Genomic DNA, 23180 nt, shown 5'->3' on the forward strand with positions numbered 1-23180 from the left:
TCAATGGCATTAACAACTCCTTCATAAACCGTACCATCAACAAATTCAAACACCGTCCTAAAACCACGTTATCTAAAGACATAACAAAACCAACTGCATTCTTCCACTTTCACTTAAGATGCTTATAAAATAACTAATGTTCTTAAAAAGCACAACATGAAAATTTCTTTTAGGACTAACAATAGAAATTTTGTTATTTTACACAACTCTAAATCGCTAAATAAATCTAATGCTTTTTCTAAATCTGGAGTATACAGATTAAAATGTAACAACTGCAGCTGCTCCTATATTGGACAAACTAGCCGCAACTTCAATATCAGATACTCCGAACATATCGACGCCATTAAATACAACAGATACAAGACTCCAAGCATAAATTTACCAATATTGAAAAAGACATGAAAATACTTAAAATCATTAACAAAAGGCCCCCTCTTAAACACTACTGAAAATTGCTTTATTCATCTTGACAAATACTTCAACCCTAATTTCAATTTAAACGACATTTCTGAAAAACCCACCATCCTGTTCAACTTCCTAATTCTTATTCTCAAAAATTCATAATTTCAAAACCCCAATTCTATTTTCCATGCCTTACAAAGTTCCTACCCACATTTTCTACCTCCAATAAACCACCCTCCTAACCCACCCTAAACTACCCCTCCTTCATCTTCATATCCTTCCTCAACACCATTTAACTTCAGTCTCTTTTATTCTTCTCTTATTCCACTATTCCTCTTCCTCTATTAATTTCTCCTATCTTTTCTTTTCACCTCAAAAAAAAAACTGCCACCTTCATTTCGGTTCTTCTCATTCAAATTTAATTCTTGACACCGACTTCGACTACTTCAATCACGACCTGAATTTTTTACATTTTAAAAAATAGCGCACTGTGCATATATGTTTTCATTTGTTTCCGGTATTGCGCTTTTTACTATATTTTTTTCTCTTCACAATTGTTTTTTCATGTCAACTGTTCCAAAAATTCTACAGGATCACAATTTCTTATTCAATTATATTGAATTTTATTACATGTATCTATATATACCTACATTCCCGCAACCGAAACAAATACTGGATCTTTAAGCTATTCTTCATTTTACGTTGGCGTTTGAAACCACGTTGCCTGATGTTGAATATATCGCGCTGATCACCGGGAGCTGGCAAGTTACTTCAGTTGATCTACTCATCTTCAGCTTCAGCACGACTATGGATCTTCATATGTATCCGATTGTGTTATGACTTTGTGCCTAACAGTGTATACAAGTTAGCTCATTTAACTGTTCTCCGCTTTTCATAAACATTATAAGATTTTGCCTAACACTGCATGTGCCATACTGCCGCCCAGAAAATTATGCACTGTTTCTTTTAAGTGACTTACATTTTACTTCTTCTGAATTTTACAGTGTCTACCCCCGTCATTTTTTATATCGACTCTTCTACTGATCCGGAGTGAACTTGATCTTTTATTTTCTTTTTCCTATGCATTGTTTTTCATGTTTTAATCAGCTGATGATGACCTGGACTAGGGTCGAAACTGGTACCACTTCTACTTATTATTAAATAAGAATGTAATCACTGCATTTCTTATTCTTTGGTATTGAATAGGTTGAACCTCTTTATTTATTATTTCAATTTTAACTGTAGAAGAGACCGTCGTGCTTTGAGAATGAAGCCCGCTGAACTGAAATTTCTCTCTGAAGCTGAACTTGATGCTTGCATACATAATACTTTCTTAGCTATTTGGTGAAATATTGGTTAGTTTTGTACATTTGTTCTCCAATAGGACGCTCTATCTATCTTCGTCTATTCCACAATTTCGCTTTAAATATCTTTCCAGTTCATCTGTTGGAATAGGAGCATCATGAACGTCAGTCCACGAAGAAAACTTCGTTACTTTGGCAGGTTGTGGCATAGTCGTGGAGTCTGATGACACGGAAACATTAGAATGCTCATCATTCAAGTACACCTCGTTCATCGTAAGTTTTTTTTAAATTTAATCATAAAAAGACAAAATCAGTCCGACGCCTTTAATCTATACTAATTTAATAAAGAGAGCGCGAATTTTGTTAGTTTGTGTATATTTGGTGGGTAATCTCAAACTACTGGACTGATTCTAAAAACCCTTTTACTAATGTAAATATACATTATCCCTGAGGGTCATGGGCTGTATTTTATTTTCAAAACAATTCGAGGTGGGGGGCGACGGGGGAGGTATAAAAATAATAGTCCAATATAGGCAAAATATCAAATTTGTCGTGCAAGGACGAGACTAAGCTCATTTTAAGCCCCTTGACCCAGAGAACAAATCTTGGTAAGCCCTTTGGGCCCAAAAACCATGTTTTATGCCCTAAAACTGACCGTTATGGAGATATTGGCACCACACTACCCCTGCTCTCAGAATCAGATAAAGAAATGAACTGCTGTAACCATGGCAACGCCAGCTCCAGAATTCTACAGCAGCAAGATTATGCATGTACGTTTGGGCAGAGCTGCCAACCAAAATTTGTACACATAATCCCCGAGCATATCTACAATATATCTCAAAAACTTAACATGTTACAGATGTTAAGTGGTATTTATAATAAAATAAAACACAGGAGCGGATGCGTTAGAGGTGAACTGCAGTGTTATGTACTTCTAAAGTGGTTTATCTTTCCGATACAGTGCTTTATTTGTATGTAAGTATGGTAGCAATATTTAAGGCACAAGTGGATATATTGGTATTTACAAATTTAAATTTATAGGCCACAAGAAACTATATCGTAAACCGATACAGGTTAGAACAAAAGAGTCACTAAAAGACAGTCGCCATTGTCACGGAAGTCACGGTCAACTAGATTCATCGAACGCTGAAAATGCCTGACGTTGAGGTACAGAGTGATCTAGTGGAGCCTTGCAGAATATGTAGGCGTAGTTTTGAAGACGATGAGGACTCGGTGGAATGCGAAGCGTGTGAGAAATGGGATCACAGGAAGTGTGTGGGCTTGACTCAAGGCAAATTTGACACACTTAAAAGGGCTAATTGTAAACTCGCATATGTAACAAGTGTAAGCCAAAAATGAGACAAATGGAGGATCAAGAGGTATTTATTCATAAACTTGTAAGATCCATGGAATCTATGCAATCTTCTATAGATCATATGCAGCAATATATGGAGACTTTACTTACAGGAAAAGTTCAAGAAATAATAGCGTTAGAAATGGACAAAATCACTCGCCCTCAAGGACAAACAGATGTTGCAAATTACAAGAAATTGGACGCCCCGAGAATACAGGAAAATCATAAGCAGAAGCCGAGAAGAATATTGACAGAGTCGCCAGCTGTGTCTACACGTAGGAGTTCCTTAAACGATCAGCAATCCAGGATAACCTCAAATGCTGTCATAATCGCACCACAAACTTTGGTGACAGAAACAGAAGATACAGGTGACCGATTCGTTGAAAGGGACGCCCAGCAGCCCACAGCTATGAGACTTAAGCGTAGACAAAACAGTCAATATCCAGAACAAGAATTGCAATCAAAAATTGGAAATTCACCAGACTTTCAAAGAGTTACTGCGCCAGTCGGCGTAGAGAGGCGGATGTAGATGAGGTAGTTGTACAACCCGGTAAAGAGGAAGCCCCATGGAGCAAAGTCATTGGACGCACACGTGGACAATACAATCAATATCCAGACCATCAGGTGCAGTCAAGACGCAGAAGACCACCAGACGCTCAAAGAGGTACTGCAACAGTTGGAGTACTGAAAGCAGCAGAAAGAAATGTATGGATATATGTGGGTCACCTTAGCAGCGAAACAACTGCGTTTGACATCACTCAATATCTGAAGGAGAATGGTATTGATAAAGTCACCGAATGTTCCATGTTGACCACCCAAGGATCAAACAAAGCCTTTAAGGTTGGAGTTCCCATCAAGTTTAAGGAGAGAATATTCAGCCCTGATTTTTGGCCAGAAGATGTGACATTTCACTCCTTTCGTATCCGACAGCAGTGAATTTTCATGCCTCCTATGGAACGTCAAAGACCTCAAGTCACTTATGCGCACTCCTGAGATATCCATATTAGTTCAAGATTTAATAATCCTAACTGAAACTTTCCTCCTGGAACCAGTCAGCATCAAGGGATACTATTCGGTTCACTCACTGGCAACGATAGGACATCAAGGCAGACCATCAGGAGGAGTATCCTGTTTCTACAAGCCGTCTATGGGTGAAATAGTTAGTGAATACACAGAATTCTTTGCTGTAATCAGAATGTACATAAGACCCAATGTTTCTGCAGAAGTTGTCATAGAAACTATTTTGCATGCTTTAGAGAAAGTGAGTAATAATATGCCAATACTACTAACAGGGGACTTTAATTGCCATCTGGACAAACCCGACCGTAAGGCTCTAACTGTTTTCGAAGCCCTTGAAGAAGAAGGATTTTCCCTGTTCAACCAAGAACAACTCCCAACGTACATAGGTTACAATGGCTCGAGTGTCATAGACTTAATATTCTTCAGAGGTAACGAATTTCACATACTACAACAGAAACACATTTGGTTACCGATCAGAAAGCACATTTCAATACATACTAGTTTCAAAATAGATGACTTGGAAATCATTGACATTAAGCAACAATGGGCCCCACGGCACATCAACATAGCATTACTGGAACAGTCACTAGATAAAAACGCAATAACCTCATGTCTATCTAGAGGGAATATCAATAAGGCCTTAGACGCACTAGAAAATACCTTACTTAACTCAGCGGGAAAGATGCCCCCGAAAAGAATAAGCAAGCCCTGGTTTGACGAGGATTGTTACACCCAAAGGAAAGTAACCTTGGAGAAACTCCACAGATGGAGAGAACACAAAACAGAAATAACACTGAAAGAATATTCAGAAGAAAGGAGTAAATACAATAAATTAATCAGAAAGAAGCGACAAGACTTCATTGTAAAGCAAGAGCTGGAGACATTAGCAGTCGCAGAATCAAAACCGTATAGAATACTTGAACCCTACAGAACGAAAGTGAATCCCACTATACCGATGAAAATATGGGAGGAGCATTTTTCAAGTATATATCAAAGGACCCAAAATGGCTGACATACAGACTCGAGCCACACAGCAGGATCCAATCGTGCCAATCACAGTGGAAGAAATATGGAACGCATTTCAAAGATGTAAACAAGGAAAAGCGCCAGGTCCAGACAACCTCACAAATGAGCTTCTAAAAGAATCAGTTTCTCTAACTGTAGTTATATGGACAGCAATATTCAATGAATGCATTGTACAGAGGAAAATCCCTAGGAGGTGGAGGGAATCTACTATCCAGGTGCTATATAAAGGAAAAGGGCCAAAGGAATCACACGATTCTTATCGTGGGATTGCCCTCGAATGTGCTCCTTTTAAAGTATTTACCAAGTTAATATTAGATCGCATCCTACCACAAGCCATGATGTATATACCAGAAGAACAATATGGATTTACTGCCAGTAGATCAACAATCCAAGCAATTGAGAGGGTACTTAGTATCATATGGGATGCTACAAGCATAACTGGAGGCTTCGTTTACGCTATCTTCGTGGATTATACTAAAGCGTTCGTTGGAGTTAACAGAACCATTCTATTTAGGAAACTATCTTTTATCTTAGGACAAGGGAATCCACTATTGCACTTATTGGAAGATATACTAAGTTCTAACTGGCTTACAGTTAGTGATAAAGTAGGCCGGTCTGGGCTTATAACCCAGACTAATGGCGTACTCCTAGGGGACCCTCTCAGCCCAATGCTTTTTAATCTGTTGACTCACGATGTCATCAGTGAGGTGGCCTCGGAGGATATTGCAGTGTTCCTGTACGCTGATGACATGATATTGTTATTAAAAAAACAGAAAATCCCTGGAGCAAGGACTCAATAAGTTAAACGAATGGTCTCTGAGAAATGATCTAGAGATAAATACTAGCAAAACAAAAGCTATGAAATTTAGGCGAGGAGGAAATATCTCTACAGAAGATGTCTTTGAGTGCGGCAATAACAAACTAGAGCTGGTAAACTCGTATCGTTATTTAGGCTTAACCTTGCAAGTAACTGGGAAGACGTTTACTAAACACATAGAGGAACGATGCACTGCAGCGATCAAATCCATATTTGAAATAAAGAGCATTGAGAAACTATCAGTAAGAACCGCCCTCATTCTCTTTAACATTAAGATAGTGGTTTCCTATTTTCACACCAGGCAAATGCTGTGGCTGTACCTTAATTAAAGCCACGGCCGCTTCCTTCCCACTCCTAGCCCCTTCCTGTCCCATTGTCACCGTAAGACCCATCTGTGTCGGTGCAACATAAAACAACTAGCAAAAATAAAAACCATTCAGATAGCTCCAATAGCCTGCTATGCCATCAGCAAAATCTGGACGCATCTCACTATGGCCAACCTGGGGAGACTGGAAGCTGTGAAAGCCACCTACTTGAAAAGAGCATTACGGCTACACAGAACAGTTCGGACACGGTTAGTGTACAAACTGGTAGACACGGACTTTTTCATAAGGGAGATAATAAGTAATAATCTAGAATCCACCCCAGCGTATGAGGTCCGCATCGAACAAAGACAGCAAGAGCTTGCAGCAATAGATCCAGACTTCTATGAAACTCCTGCAATGAACACAGATGTATGGAAAGAGTCTAACTTTGAACTCCGACATGTCTTCACGCGGACTGCAGCGCATGGCTTTCACCACAGAATTTGTCACCAACGAGGTTACCATCATGCCTCAACCCAGTGTTGCTGTACGCTCTGTGGCTTGTATTGCCTTCAGTACCACTTGATTGATTGTAAGGAGAGGATAAAATGCCCTGAATTTTTATGCAACAATGATAACTTTTAAGGGACCTTATAACCATTCTTTGTTAAAAGTACACAGTGTATTTAATAAATCTATTATTATAATCTCTTTTAAAAATAAAGAGACATGAATTATTTTGTTTTCGGAAAAAACACTTAAGGTGGGGGGTTAAAAAGGACTGAAATGTGGGTTGGCGTGAATTTTGAAGATGAGAATATGTACAGTATATCTCAAACACTTAACATGTTACAGGTATGAACATTTATATTTTTAATATTTTAAAAATAAAAAACGTGTATTATTTTGTTTTTCGAAAAACCACTTAACATGGGGGTAAAAGGGACTGAAGAGGGGCTTGAATTAATTTTATTAGGGTACTGATGTCTCAAAAAGTGAAGTTTTTACAGACATAAAAATTGGTATTTAGAGTATCCTTTAAAAAGAAAGAAATACGTATTCTTTTGGTTTTGGAAAATTCACGTAAGGGGGGATGAAAGGACTGAAATATTAGTTGAATTATTTGTATGAGGATACTTATATCTAAAAATCCTACAGACGTTGCAGACGTGAACGTGGGTATTTGCAATCGCCTTTAAAAATAAACACTAATTTTTGGGGGGTAAATTAACTTCAGAGGGGGGAGGGGGAAGGTTGAAATAGGTGTTGAATTCTTTTCATGAGGATACAAATATCTCAAACTGAAAATGTTACAGCTGCGATAATTGCTATTTGGCAGCTCCTTTATCAATAAACTAGTGTTTTTTGTTTTCAGAAAACTACTTAAGGGACTGAAAAGAATTGAAAAAGCAGGTGAATTTTTAAAATGTGTACCTGTATATCTACAGTGTATGTCAAAAACTTTACATGTTACAGACATGGAACTTGGTACTTGGAATGTCCTTTAAAAATAAAGAAACATGTCTTTTTCTTTTGTTTTTGGAAAATCCACATAGGTGGGGTTGGAGGAAGGGCTGATAAAGGGGTTGAATTCTTTTTATACGGATACTTATATCTCAAAACCTGAAGATGTTACAGATGTGGAAATATGTATTTGGAATCTCCTTTAAAAATAAAGCAACTTTTTTAATTCTCACGTGTACAGTTCTATGTCGCATGGTCATCTTAGCCCCAAAAGGCAATACCACAAACGTGGTTTACAAAGAGTTTCTGGGGTAAATGAAACTCAGTTTTTCAGTGAGGTTTTATACTTTGGGGATTTTCAGACAATATCTTAGTACAGTACCGAGGAACAATTACTTTCATCAAATTACGAAATCCACGCGAGAAGCCGCGGGTAACTGCTAGTGTGTACATAAAGTTCACCGCAGATGGTACAGCACTCAAAACTAACATCTTTCCCATCACCGTCAACAACAGGCTTGAATACCAACCAAATGCGACTTTTAAGTTTAGGATCCGGTTCAGAAGTCTTGTATTTATTGTGCGGATTTTAGTTTGTTTCTTCTTTTTCTTTTTTACTTCACAATTTTTTGCCACGGTTTCTTTTCTTTTGGAACTACAGTCCACTTTCGTTTCCGATAACAGGATAGATGGAGAAGTCAAACTGAAAACCACAGCAAATTTGATCGGCTCCAGTCGACTGTAATGCAACGCACTCCGCTGACACCCAGTACACTGTACGCATTGAAGCAGTCAGCCCATAGAACTACCACAGCACTGTCCTTGGCTCACCGTGTACGAATCACAGAGCGCTGCCCAGACCGGACCGTGCGATGACGTCACGGGCTTCGTATGTTCGAGCCTTTCAAAGCCCATTGCAGTCTACTGCCGAAGCAGCTCATGGGCTAGGCCGCTCTGCAGGAGTCTGATGTGCTTATGTGGTAAATTCCTGCTGTTCATCAGTTACCTGTACATATGTCATAAGTAACTGTGATTAATGAAACTATAATTTATGTGTTAGGCATCAGTGAAAATTTTTTTGAAGACCTCTTCACCATAGCTTTGACTTATAGATTTTATTAGATATAGGCGGGGAGAATCCAAACGTTATGTTTATAGTAATTTTTCAAATCATCAGCTGAAACAAGAAGCTATGAATAGAACAAACTGGTAAAATTCTAGTGCTGAACAAGAAACCGATCATAAGACAGAACACATATTAATAATTAGTTACGAGCATGTTATTTTTTTATCGGTCTGTGAACGTTGCCATTGAGCTTTCTTACCCAGTTTTTGGACCAGTGTTTGCATTATAATACTGTGTTGTTATTTTTGTTACAGAAAGAGCCCCAAGCCAGCAAAGGAAGGAAAGAAACCTCGAAAATGGGAATTGGAAGGCAGCAATAAAGAATTTACCACTCTGGACTACACACGGGACAAACCACAAGAAACTTCTGAAATCCTTCCTGATACAAGAGCAAGTATTCTTTGTAACAGGATTTTTATGACGTGCAAGTGTTCATGTATATGCAACTAACCATTCAGAATGAGTCAGATAGAGGCATTCCACTAACCAATTGGTTTCTAATTATATGCTGTGAATGGCTTAACTTTTAACAATTCACTGGCCATGTGCCCATCACCTTACCTATGTTGCCAACGCTCTTCTGCTGCAGGAACTGATGCAATACGACTGTGACGAATGAACATACCACTTCCATTATTAACGTCTAAATTCAAACTTCATTCTTATTGAAGTCTTCCTCATGAACAGTTGAGATTTTCTTCTGAAGACGCAAGTTCTCTGCGAAATGTAAAGAATTTCACCTTATTTTCTTGACACGGTATAAGCCCAAAAACCCTATATCATGTCTATAAGTACTGGCCATGAAAGCATCATTGGTAACATTAGAAATTACTATATGGAAAACACAAATTAACGAAGAAAACGCTATGGATTCTAATGGTACATGCCGAGTAACGCAGCATAACCATGTGATAAATGTAAACAAGAGAGTTGGCAACCAGGTTCAAAAGTACACTCTATCATTTTAAATTGATTGGATAACCGTATTTCTGGACACAGTCACTAGACAGTGCCAAAACAATAAATACAGAAGTTACAATGTTCAGAGCATAGTTTGTTCCTTCAGAGATCTCTTGCAAACAAAGTTTCAATATAGCGATATACCATTACTAACTTGTATGAGACCAGTTACTTTTTTTACTGTACAATGCAGCTGATTATATTTATCTTGCAGATGGTGGGCAGCATGACTGGAGGTATTCGAGACCTGGAAGTAGACAGCGATTCCGAAGATGCATACGATTCTGAGGAGGAGCCAGAAGAAAATGTTGCCCCTACAGTTCAAAAACAGAAAGCTGCTCCTTCTAAAAGCCGTGGAGTCTTCTCGCTCTTCAGGTCGGTATTTACTTGAACCTGCTAGGGCTGAATGACTTTGGTAGAGGAATACTGGCCTTCTTAGCCCAAGTTTGTTGATTCGTTTCCAGCTCAAGTATGCTAGTCTTATGTTGCTAGATATTATGAATGAGAATTTTGTGGTATAAATCTCAAAATATTGAACCTTAGATGACACAACCCTGCTATTCTAAGTTCGCCATGACTCTCTTGTACTGAGTGTGGTGATGCCACTTCTTTAAAGAGAAACACGTGGCCTCAGTTGCTCGCTAGCCTGCATGAAGTGTATGCATTCACTGTGTGTGTAAGCCGTTTGTTTTCGTTATTGTGATATGGCCAGTGGATCATCGAAAACGAGTAAGAAAAAAATCAGTTGTTATAAGAGCCAAAGCCGTGAATTTATATGTTGGCTACGTGAATATTTTGAGAAAGAGCGTGATAACGGTGGGCCTCTTCTTCCTGTTAGAAAAGTGGTGGATCGAGTTTGTGATGCTTTAAAAGTAGGTAGGACAACTGTGAAAAGTGTTACGAAAGAAAAGTGTTCAGTGGATCTTAATACACCCTCTGAAGTTCTGCGTACTCCTGAAAAACGAAGACCGAGACATTGTCCCAAGACATCACTAGATGCATTTCAAAAGGATGCGATAAGGCAACATATTTATAGTTATTACAAGAGGAGGGAATTTCCCGCGCGTGATAAATTACTTGACTCTTTGAAAGAATCTCGCTTATTCAGTGGAGGAAAGACCAGTTTAAGTAAAATACTGAGAGAACTTGGCTTTCATTGGAAGAAATTTTCAGAGAGAAAAGCTGCGATGGAGAGAAGTGAAATTGTAGCATGGCGAGGTAGATTTTTGAGTGAAATTCTGAAGAGTAGTCCTGATAGAGTGGTGTGGTTAGATGAAAAGTGGGTAAATGCTGGACATTCTAAAACGGTGGCCTGGACAGATGAAACTGTAGCAGGGATTTTCAAAGCACCTATTGGGAAGGGAAGTAGGCTTATTTTGCTTCATGCGGGTGGCATTAATGGATTTGTGTATGCTTCTTTTCAGATCAAAGAGCACTCGTGATTATCACGAAGAAATGAATGGGATAACTTTCACAACGTGGTTTAAAAATTCTTCGCTACCAAACATAAGTCCCAATTCCGTAATTGTTGTGGACTATGCCCCCTATCACTCTGTGCAACTAAACAAAGCACCGACAATGAAAGACAGAAAAGATATCATTCTTCAGTGGTTGGTGGGAAATAATGTACTGGGGATATCTGCAGAAATGACAAAGGCAGAGCTGCTACAAAGTGTAAAACTCCATAAGCCTACATTTTGCACCTACGAAGTGGACTCCATCGCTACGGCTCAGGGTCATAGGGTAATTAGGCTTCCTCCTTACCACTGCCACTTTAATCCAATCGAGTTAATTTGGGCACAAGTTAAAGGATATGTTGCCGAAAATAACAGATCTTTCCGTCTGACTGATGTTGAACGCTTAGTGCACGAGTCAGTCAAACTTGTTACAGCGGATAAGTGGAAAAGTGTTGTGAGTCACACCTGGAAAGATCTACATAAGGCAAAGGAAGCTGATGGAATTGTTGAATGTCGAGTGGAAGAACTTATTTCCCTGGATGAGGATGATAGCAGTGACTCCAGTGACAGTGACAAGGAAGAAGACACCAATATTTTTGGAGAGTGTGGCGTATTCCCTTTGGGTTAGTCCCTGTGAGTACATAATTTGTTTCATTTCATTAGAATATTTTATTATTTCTGTGAGCATGTTGAAGTTTTATTGTAACAGCGACATTTTTATTGCCACGTTGATACTATTTTCAGGGTTTTTTATTCTGACTTATTAAAATTACGGTGATACTATTCACACAGTTCGGTTTTAATGTTGTTATTTTATATTACGTCTATAGCCTACTGTTTTTGAGTTATGGTTATTCTACTCTCTGACCGTGCCTAATTTTGACTGCAGTGTTTTGTTATTGTCTTTACGCTGTTCTTGGAATGTGCATAACTTCGACTGGAATGTTTTGTTATATTTACGCTGTTTTGGAGTGCAGTTAATTTCAATTGGAACGTTTTATTATTATGATTACACTAGTGTTGGTTTTCAATATATTAGAGGTAATTTTCGCACATTTCCGTCGCATTAACACAGAATCTGATCTACGTATACGTGAAATATTTTAGGCGTGTGTGTGTTCATATCGTATGGTTCAAAATCTGTGTGTTTGTTCATATCGTATGGTTCAAAATCGGCAACACTGTCTGAGAAACGTCAGGGCCTGACAGCCAAAGGCTCGACTGTAGGCTGAAATATTTCAACTAGCATGATGATATTTCATAGTCTGCATAATGGACCCACTTTTTTTTCCCAAGTTTTATAATAGACGTCTAGAGTGCATGTTTTATGCCAGATTTGAACCCATGATTTTTGGGTCCAGAGGCCAAGAAGACTCTACCATTAATCCACGCACGGAGTTTGACATTTTAAAATGTCATCATCATTTCCCTTTATCCAGCTGTAGCTGGGTAGGGGCAAATATGGTTCCTCTCCACTTTCTTCAGTATTTCCACCACTGCTCCTCCTCCAACACTGTCCCGTTCCAGGTTTCTTTCTCTAATACTGCGTTGGATTGTGTCCTTCCATCTCAATCGTGGTCGTCCACGGCCTCTCCTTCCTTGCATTTGCATTTCCATCACCTTTTTTGCCATTCTTTCATCACTCACTTGCTTTGTGTGTCCAAACCATCTTAGTCGGTTCTTCTCTATTCTGTCATTCAGTTTTTCCACTCCAATTTCTTCCCGGATTTTCTCATTCCTTATTTTGTCTCTTCTGTATCATACTCCTCAAGAACTTCATTTCGGCTGCCTAGATTCAACTCGTCATTGTCCAAGTTTCTGCTCCGTAAGTTGTTGTGGGTTCGTAATACATCTTGTACATACAGTACGTTTACATGCAGGATTCAGATCGATCTGAGTACACTTCCCATATTGAAAACGCCATGTAAACGGGAACTCAGTTCGGATTGAGTCTCAAGGTCGATAGGTAAAATCTGGGATCGTATCGTACTCGGTTCGAATTGAGTTCCGTATAAACGCGGATCGTACTGAGATCGTATTGAAAATGACTGCGCTGACACTCCATGTTCTGACAAAATAATCATCAAAGTTCTGTCGAAATAACAAATTTAATAAGCTGGTAAATATATTTACCTGTATAAATGATCAGCAAATGCAATCGTGTTATAAGACGGCCAGCCCTTGCGATTAACAAAATCACGATAACCTTCTGTTGGGGGTAAAATTGGAATGGTAATTTATAAGCTTCATATCCGTATTGATAATTCACACAAATGCAAAGAGGATAAGAACTCCACCTAATCAATACTTATTTATTATTATTAATAATACAGGACCGGTTTCTATCCTAACGGGTCATCTTCAGCTGGACATACTTATACGTATAATACATCGTTCAAGTGTAAACATTACCCTATTTAGAAAGGAATGTCTTCTGATGGTAACATGAGTAGGGCATTCGTCAAATTACGCATCTGAGAAAAGTGAATATTCTTAAACTTAAAACTAACTAATAAGTATACATGAGATAAAGCAACATAAGCACAGAACACTTTCATGTTTGTGAAAGTACATGTTTATGACTTGCACTGTTTTCTTAGTTCTTCAATTTGACTAAAATTTAAAACATATGAGTATTCATAAAATAATAACATGTGCATAAAACACTTTCATGCTGGTGAATGTTGGAGTTTCTTGCATTATTCCTTAATTCTTAAGTTTAAGTGTTTTAATAAGTCCAGTTGTCCACAACTGTGCATTATGTTAAAAAACTCAGTAGCTTGAATTGTGATACGAGTTACATTTAAAATACCAATATCACATTTTAAAAATATTTTGCCACATGTACACAAAGGATAAGAACATTTTGCATCTCTAAAAGATAAAATATAGGCGTAGTGTAGAAGGCTTGGAAGGTAGTGCAGAAATTACAGCTTGTCGAATATAAAATCCAGTTGTTTACATTAAAGGATGAGTCGTAGTGTTCTTTGCCTTATTAAGATGATGTGTTACAATAAACCAGAGTGGAGGTTCCTTCTCTTTTGTAGTTGTGTAATAGTGTAGAAATTATTGCTATTGTGGTCTTGAAGTTGTATATGGTTTGAGAGCACGTTGTGTACCTCTTGTGTAATACACAACGTGGTCTCAAACTGTACTGTGTTGTTATGCAGTGCACACGGGAGTGAAAGACTTCCTTCCCCCGTCATAGGTAGGTTCGAAAAGGCACGATGTTTTAAGGGCGTCGGGCACTTTCCATGCAAGTACAAGGCATCTAAAAATGCAAACAGTACAGTAATCCAAAAGATAAAGCATTTGCACAGAAGAGCCAGCATAATTTTTCCTCTTTGAATCGTGTTTTTCTTCCTTTCGTTGCGTGAGGTTATGTTTGTCACTGTTTTATCCAAGTGCATTATTTGAATAATGTAAATGCACCTTGTTGGATACATTTCTGAAATAGTGTTTTTCATGGCATTTGAAAAGTTTAAACTGAGAGATGGTGGTGGTGGTGATTATTGTTTAAGAGGAAGTACAACTAGGCAACAATCCTCTATATAACACTGATCAGAGAGAAAAAACGGAAAGGATCCAACACTTTGAAAAATGAAGACATCGGCCATACGTAATACCGTCGGGGTCGAAAAAGAACAAGAGTTGACCAAGGGAGGTCAGATAGGATAGATGAAAATGAGGAGCTGGCACAGGTAAGTGGAAATAATGCCAGGACTCAGCTAAGGGCCCCTGGGGCCTTTAAACTGAGAATCAAGGTAATTGCACACATTAATCGGTCTTAGAAGTGTCATGGCGGGAAATCGTACAAGTATAGTCACTGTACTGTTGTAATGTGGGCGAAAACCAGAGACATTCTTCCCTCATCATAGGAAAGTTTGATAAGTCGCGATGTTTTAAGGGCAAGCACAAGGCATCTAAAATGCATACAGTACAGTAATCCAGTGAATAAAGCACTTGCACAGGGGAGCCAGTATAGATTTCTCCTCGTCATTGAATCGTGTTTTCTTTCTTTTGATTTCATTGCGTGAGTTTATGTGTGCCTGTGAGTTATCCAAGTGCATTATTTGAATACTGTTGGATACATTTTGAAAAAAAAAAAAATTTCCATGTCATTTGAGAGGTTTAAACTGTGAATCAAGGTTAATTGCATGCAGTAATGGGTCTTAGAATATATTGCAACACTGCAGGGGTTGGCATTTCTTAATTATGTGTCGGCGGTTAATTGAAAATCACGTAATTTGAAGTCCTTTTGCATCCCAGCGACGTTGAATTAACAAAGTTTTACTGTATTCCAGTGAAATGCTGGATCAATTGACCAAAGGTGTCTTCAACTCTAAAGAACGAGTAACTTCTGAATTTATGGGAGAAAAGACACTTGTACTCAAGTCGTCATTATTTAATGATTTTTAATTTTTTTTTAATTTTTTTTTTTTATGTACACAGGGGTTTGGTGGGCAGTAAGAACTTATCTCAAGAGGACATGCAGCCTGTCTTGGATAAACTCAAGGATCACCTTATTGCCAAGAATGTCGCTGCAGACATTGCTCACAAGCTGTGCGAATCTGTGGCTGTAAGGCTTGAGGGGAAGGTGAGTGATTACCATAACATTGGAGGTACATAAAATGTGCTATCTATACATTTCAGTAGAAAGGCTTCTTTTGCAAAAATTTTAAATTACACTGCCTTTTTTTTTTCTCAAAAAATATCAATGTTTCTTTGCTTTTTAATACCTGTATAGGTCCACTTGGCTTGTAATAATAAATTTAAGAAAATTTCCCCTCTATTTTATTTCCATGAATATCATTAAGAAGCAGTGGTGGCAAGAGAAGCATTACCTACTTTATTTAGTTCCCACTGGAACAAGGTCATCCATAACCCCCTGGGGGTGGGGGGCGCACATGTAGAATACACCCGCGGTATCCCCTGCCTGTCGTAAGAGGCGACTAAAAGGGGCGACCTAGGCGCGGACATGGATTGTGGTTTGGTAAAATGTGTTGGACCCCCTGCGGATGACAGGGGCTGAATACATTCACAGGTACTCCCTGCCTGTCATAGAAGGCGACTGAAATGTCATGTGGCCATGGTCCCCTCTTTATTTTTTATTGTTTTTTGAGGGTTAGTTGTAAACAGATTCAAAATTCTCTATGCACGTTCTGCTCGGAGATGGGCCTCCTACGTGCCTGTTTACGCTTGAAAGCCTGCACAGTGACAACCTTGCGATCGGCGGGTGGGATTGTCATGTACCCTTGCAGTAGCATCCGCCTGACAATACAGGTCCCCGCATAGCCAAATGCCAGGACATATTATTATTAATTGTTTTTTTACATTTAGTGCTCTGTGCACGCTATGGGGTGCATGCTGTTGCGGGTGATTGGAGGAAGGGTGACCTAGTGCTCATTGCTTCAGTCATTCCGAATTAGGTATCATCCAACTTCGGACCCCAGGCAAAACCTTACCTTGGCTGCTTGGTTCGGCTACAGAGACCCCTGATCGGAGTGGGTAGCGTTCGGGGAGGATGATTTCGGGCATGGCATCGAAACCACTTCCGCCTGCCTCCTCGGGTAGTTCGTTACCCAAGCCTTTAACATTTGATTCCCTAAGGAGAGCAACCCCTTGGGAACAAGCGCAGCATATTAGCCTGGGTTCCAGCTTCCCTAGGTTCCTGGTTGCTACCAGAACTGATGGGCAAGATTTCAAGCTGGTCAAATTGATTCTTTTCAGTCGACACATTGAAGGTGTATATGGTGAACTTGAGGATCTTAAAAAAAAATGTGCAATGAGCACTGCGCTCCAAGCAGATTGGTTGTTTAAATGCGACCACTTTGGGGAAATCCCCGTCAAAGTAGAAGAACACAAAAACTTCAATCTGGTTCGTGGCATTATTTTCCACCGTGATCTCGTTCTGAACACTGACAATAAACTGATGGAAGACATGAAGCACCCTGGCGTGACACATAGCCGGCGCATCACGCGCAAAGTCAACGGGGAAGATGTTGCCACGGGTGCGTCATAGTCTCCTTCAAACTGTCAGTGTTCACAATTAAGTATTTATTTATTTTCCACCTAGTCGATACAATGATTGCTTAAGGCAATTTTTAATGGTCAAAAGTGGTACATGTATCGACTAGGTGGAAAATAAATAAATACTTAATTGTGAATCTATTGAAGTGCGATACGGACCATGAAGCTGATTTTATGTAACTGTCAGTGTTGTCGGAGAAAGTCAAGATAACAACCTATCGTTGCGATGTGTGGTCGTACATCCCGCCTGCTATGCGATACTATCAATGCCAGAGATTTGGAGAAATGGTATGTCATTGTTCGAATCCATCTATGTGTGGTACGTGTGGAAGAGAAGCTCATGGCGCGGAAGAGTCCACAACTTCATATAGATGCGCTAACTGCCCTGGTCTTCATTCTCCTCAATCGGAACTGTCCGGTATACCTGAGTGAGAAGAAGATCCAGGAGATTAAGACCCTGGATAGTCAATCCTACCAGGAAGTGCACCGTAAGTTTAATTCTTTGAATGCACCGGCCGAGACACTAGACTTCAGCATGATAGCACAGTCTCTCCCAGGTTTGTCATAACTGGAACACCTTCCGAGAAAATGACTGTGCCCAATGCGGCAGTTGCTCCTATGAGCAACGCCGCGAAGATAAAGAGCGCCAAGGTGGGTTCATCCCAGCCTTCAACCACCAACAAGCCTTCCCTCACAAGGTCAGCGAAAGCTGCGCCTATGCCGGCGGAAGCGGCATCATCTGGAAAATCACCTCTCAGCCCGTCTAAACAAGAATTGACGGCAGGAAAGAAGAGCGCCCTTGCAAGGCATTCTCCCACCTATCCTACGAATGGGGTCTCACTCCCTCCACCCGGAGGGTCTGAGTCTGCACCAGCAGTTTTTCCTCTTGGAAAACCTGCGTGTTTCCCTTGTAGGAAGAAACCCCGCCCCCGGACTACGTCGAAATTCAGTGCATTTATCTCCATCTTCGGATGGGGTTGTGAGTGTCGGGTAGGTAGCATTTCGCTGCTTCTAACTTCTAACACACACTCACTCTCTCTCTCTCTCTCTCTCTCTCTCTTTCTTTCTCTCTATGGCACTGTTACAATGGAACGATTATGATAGACTTCTTGCTGAGCTGTGCCAGCTCATTAGCGAGTATAGTCTGTATTCAGAAAACAAATTTCAGACCATGTCATCATACGGTCTTGAGAAATTTTCGACTATACTCAACAGAACGACATTATGCTGACCGAGCTTCCGGTGGCATTGGCATTTTTGTCTGTTCTGATACTTACAGCGAAGAGATTACTAAGAACCCCACTGGAGGCTGTAACAGTTCGCATTCCACTGCCTGTCATAGCAACAGTGTGTAATGTTTATTTTCCACCAGGCCAGTCTCTTAACATAAATGATAATATATAAGTAATAATAATAATAACGTAAACGTTTCCACCTTTTCAATACTTATATATTATTCTCAGTTCAATACGGACCAAAAACATGAAATTCATAACCATCAATAACATAAATGATGTCACTGATCTTATGGATCAACTTCCACCTCCCTTCCTCTTATTGGGAGATTTTAACTCCCATCACCCCATATGGGGCTGTAAAGCATCTTGCCCCAGGGGAAGGGAGTTGGAAACATTAGTAACAGAGCTGGACTCATGTATTTTGAACACTGGTGAACCAACTCATTTCAGGTACGTTACGGCACACATTCTCGCATAGAATTAAGTCTATGCAGCCGAACGTAGGTTCCGCTGTTTCGGTGGAATACACACAATGATCCCTGTGACAGTGACCATATTCCCATTATTCTTACTTTGTTGAAACAAAAATCCGTTGAGGCTCCTCCTTGATAGATTCTTAAACATGCTGATTGGCCAAAGTTCACATCCCTCGCTGTCTTTAATGACGAGACCTGGCAGACCATAGATGGCGAAATAACTTACGTAACACAAGTTATCTTTGCTGCTCCTGAGGAATCCATTCCCTCCTTCTGAGGGACTCCTCGCCGAAAACTCGTTGCGTGGTGGAACTGAGAAATTGCAGCAGCTATCAAAGAACACCGTCACACTCATAAACATTATCGTAGGCAGCCTACTGTGGCCAACTTTGTAAAATTTTTAAAACTCTGCGCTAAGGCGCGAGTTCTTATTCGCCAAAGTAAGAAAGCTTTGTTGGAGAGATATGCATCGTCTATTACGTCATATACTCCATCACCTCAAGTGTGGACTAAATTTCGATGTATTTTGGGTATCCAAGGATCATCTTCTGTACCGGAAATTTCCATTGCAGGCAGTATCGTCACCGAGCCACTCTCGGTTGGTAACCATCTTGCAAGTCATTTTGCGGATGTGTCTGGCTTCGGGAATTACCATCGTGATTTCCTCACTCTGAAGTGGGAGGCAGAACGTTGTCACCTTAGTTTTGCCACTCAAGCTTCAGAGGACTATAACGTGCCTGTTACGGAGTGGGAACTCTGCAGCGCCTTGGTGCTTTGCAACGACACATCTCCTGGGCCAGACATTGTCTGTAACCAGATGTTGAAACACCTTAGTGAGAATAGTTTACTATATCTCCTTCGAGTGTTCAACCGAATCAGGATAAAGGGCGAGTTTCTGTCTCAGTGGCGAGAGGGCACTGTCATTCCTCTCTTGAAGCCTGACAAAAATCCTAAGAATGCAGGAAACTGTAGACTTATTTGTCTCACTAACTGCTTGTGTAAGCTATTTGAGAGGATGGTAAATCGACTTGTGTGGTGTCTGGAGAAACAAGGACTTTTGTCCGAGTACCAATGTGGTTTTTGAGCCGTTCGCTTGATCACTGACCTCCTGGTATGCCTGGAAAGTTCTATCCAGCATGCATTTCTCCGCAAATAGCATTTGGTGGCCGTTTTCTTTGACTTAGAGAAGGCCTATGACACCGCATGACGATATGGTGTTCTTTCAGTCCTGTATCAGTGGATATTCCAAGGTAACATGCCGGTATTTATTGCAAATTTTTTGTCCCTCCGTCTATTCCGTGTCCGAGTTGGGAGGGCATATTCGCAATACCAGGTTCAGGAAAATGGAATCCGACAGAGATCAGTTCTTAGTGTGACTGTTTGCGATTGCCACTGCTGGTTCAGCAGTAATATCGTCGCTATATGTGGACGATTATGCTCTGCATTATAGCTTGCATAATATGGCAGTCACAGAGCGACAATTACAGCAAGCTATTATGAGAGTGGAACGGTGGACTTCAGAACATGGCTTCCGGTTTTCACCTGCATAGTCTTCTGTTGTCCACTTTTGCCTGCAACGTACTCTTAACTCGCATCCTGAGCTGTATTTAGGAAATGTCGCTCTTCCCGTAGTTGACACTGTTTTCTTGGGCTCCTTTTCGATAGCAAATTGTCGTGGGAGCCACATGCACCAAGCAGTTAAATATCTTGAAGCTTCTTAGCAGCACTAGTTGGGGGTCTGACCGCACGGTGCTCCTACGATTTTATAGGGCACATATATTATCCAGGTTAGGCTACGGCAGTGCAGCATATGGATCAGAAAGACCAAGCGTCCTTGCAATACTGAACAGCATCCACCACAGCGGGGTTAGATTGGCGACGGGAGCTTTTCTTACAAGCCCCGTTGCTAGCCTGCTCGCTGAATCTGGTGTGCTGCCTTTACGCCAGAGGCACCAGCAAATACATCTCTCCTATGCTGAAAATTTCAATCAATCAATACTGATCTGCAATTAGGGCAGTCGCCCAGGTGGCAGATTCTCTATCTGTTGTTTTCCTAGCCTTTTCTTAAATGATTTCAAAGGAATTGGAAATTTATTGACCATCTCCCTTGGTAAGTTATTCCAATCCCTAACTCCCTTTCCTATAAATGAATATTTGCCCCAGTTTGTCTTCTTGAATTCCAACTTTATCTTCATATTGTGATCTTTTCTACTTTTAAAGATGCCATTCAAACTTATTCGTCTACTAATGTCATTCCACGCCATCTCTCTGCTGACAGCTCTGAACAAACCACTTATGATATAGCTGTTGATTCCCATAGGGAACCTGAAATATTTGTCCCGAATGAGTAAATTTATAATAACAATATAAGTGGTCCGTTATTGGACATTATAAATTTTCCAGCTAACTCATTCCTGGTTGCCAGCGTTTCGCCACCATGTGGTAAGTTGGGCTTATCAGATGGTACTTAGCACACCCACCTAGACGCATGGCTAGTGCATACCATGGAGGCCCTGCGTAGGGTACTTGGAGCCACCGGCAGTGCCAATGCACTATGAGATAATTTGTCTCCTTACCAAAAATTGATGCCTGCTTGGCCATCAGATGATATAGATGCTGATTCCTATAGGGAACCTGAAATATTTGTCCCGAATGAGTAAATTTATATTACCAATATAAATGGTCCGTTATTGGACATTATAAATTTTCCACCTAATTCATTCCTGGTTGCCAGCGTTTCGCCCCCGTGTGCTAAGTTGGGCTCATTAGTTGGTACTCAGCACACTCACCAAGACACATGACTACTGCATACCGTGGAGGCATTTGGGACAAATATTTCAGGTTCCCTATGGTAATAAACATCTATATCATCTGATGGCCAAGCAGGCATCAATTTTTGGTAAGGAGACAGTGTCTCATAGTGCATTGGCACTGCCGGTGGCTCCAAGTAGCCTATGTAGTGGCCTCCATGGAATGCACTAGGCATGCGTCTTGGTGGGCGTTGCTAAGTACCAACTGATCAGCCCAACTTAGCACACGGAGGCAAAATGCTGACCACCAGGAATGAGTTAGCTGGAAAATTTACATTGTCCAATAACGGACCATTTATATTGGTATTACATACCACTTGGTTGAGCAGCTCGTTTTCTTTCCCAATTCTTCCCAGCCCAAACTTTGCAACATTTTTGTAACGCTACTCTTTTTTTGGAAATCACCCAGAACAAATTAAGCTGCTTTTCTTTGGATTTTTTCCAGTTCTTAAATCAGGTAATCCTGGTGAGGGTCCCATACACTGGAACCATACTCTAGTTGGGGTCTTACCAGAGATTTATATGCCCTCTCTGTTGCATCTCTACTACAACCCATAAACAGATGCCACTTCACCCAAGCCATCCTTGTGTATTTCAGAATGGAAACCATCCGTTGTACGATGCTCATCCCTGAGTAATGCGGCCGGTTGGAATACGCTTGGATAGCGGTCACAGATTATTTTATGTACCTTCGGTTTCCTGCCTTATCAGACAACGAAGTCGGGTACCTCCGTGGATAAATAAGACGACCTGAAGTAATCCTGGATCTCCACACTGGCCCGAAGGACTGCACGGACCCTTCAATTTATCGGAGGCTCTTTCTGTCCGTTGTTGGCCAATATCCAGGTTCACTCGTCGTTTGCACGGATGGCTTGAGGACAGAAACGAAGGTGGGCTGTGCGTTCGTTGTCGACAATAATAGGTTTCTTTTTGTTCTCCCGGAAACTTGTAGTGTGTACACAGCCGAGCTCTATGCTATCTATGAAGCTCTGCAGTACGCACTGTCCAATGAGCGCCGATAAAAGGAACAACAAAGGTATGGAGGACTTCCCTTCGGGCTTCTCGGAGGGAAGTCTGGTATTATGTCGTCTGTGGATTGGCCACGATATATTAACGCACTCCTACTTACTGAAAGGAGAACCCCATCCGGTGCGTACTTGCGTCGACCATCTTACTGTGGTACACATCCTTGCAGAGTGTGTGGACCTGGTCGATCTGCGCTGTAGGCTAACACTGCCGAGTACAATCTCCCTCATCTTGTGAAACGATGAACAGTCAGCAGACCTCGTCAACCGTTTTATGAGGGATATTGTGTAACAATATCCTTTGTCCTCGTGTATTTGTGTTAACTGTGCTTTTATTTCATTGACTCTATTTTAGTGGGTGTTTGC

The 23180-nt window shown here is 40.5% G+C and overlaps 1 protein-coding gene across 2 annotated transcripts in view; it reads left to right on the top strand.

Moving 5' to 3' along the window:
- SrpRalpha (signal recognition particle receptor alpha) overlaps positions 1 to 23180 on the top strand; it is a 113372-nt gene that overhangs the window by 33248 nt on the left and 56944 nt on the right. For both annotated transcript variants that reach the window (XM_067155735.2, XM_067155736.2), the window contains 3 exons: positions 9073 to 9208; positions 9993 to 10153; positions 15688 to 15832. In XM_067155735.2, the coding sequence (XP_067011836.1) occupies positions 9073 to 9208; positions 9993 to 10153; positions 15688 to 15832 (442 nt within the window). The remainder of the gene's footprint in view (positions 1 to 9072; positions 9209 to 9992; positions 10154 to 15687; positions 15833 to 23180) is intronic.

Source organism: Anabrus simplex, chromosome 11 (genome assembly GCF_040414725.1).
Source record: "Anabrus simplex isolate iqAnaSimp1 chromosome 11, ASM4041472v1, whole genome shotgun sequence".
Classification (NCBI taxonomy): Eukaryota; Metazoa; Arthropoda; class Insecta; order Orthoptera; family Tettigoniidae; genus Anabrus; species Anabrus simplex.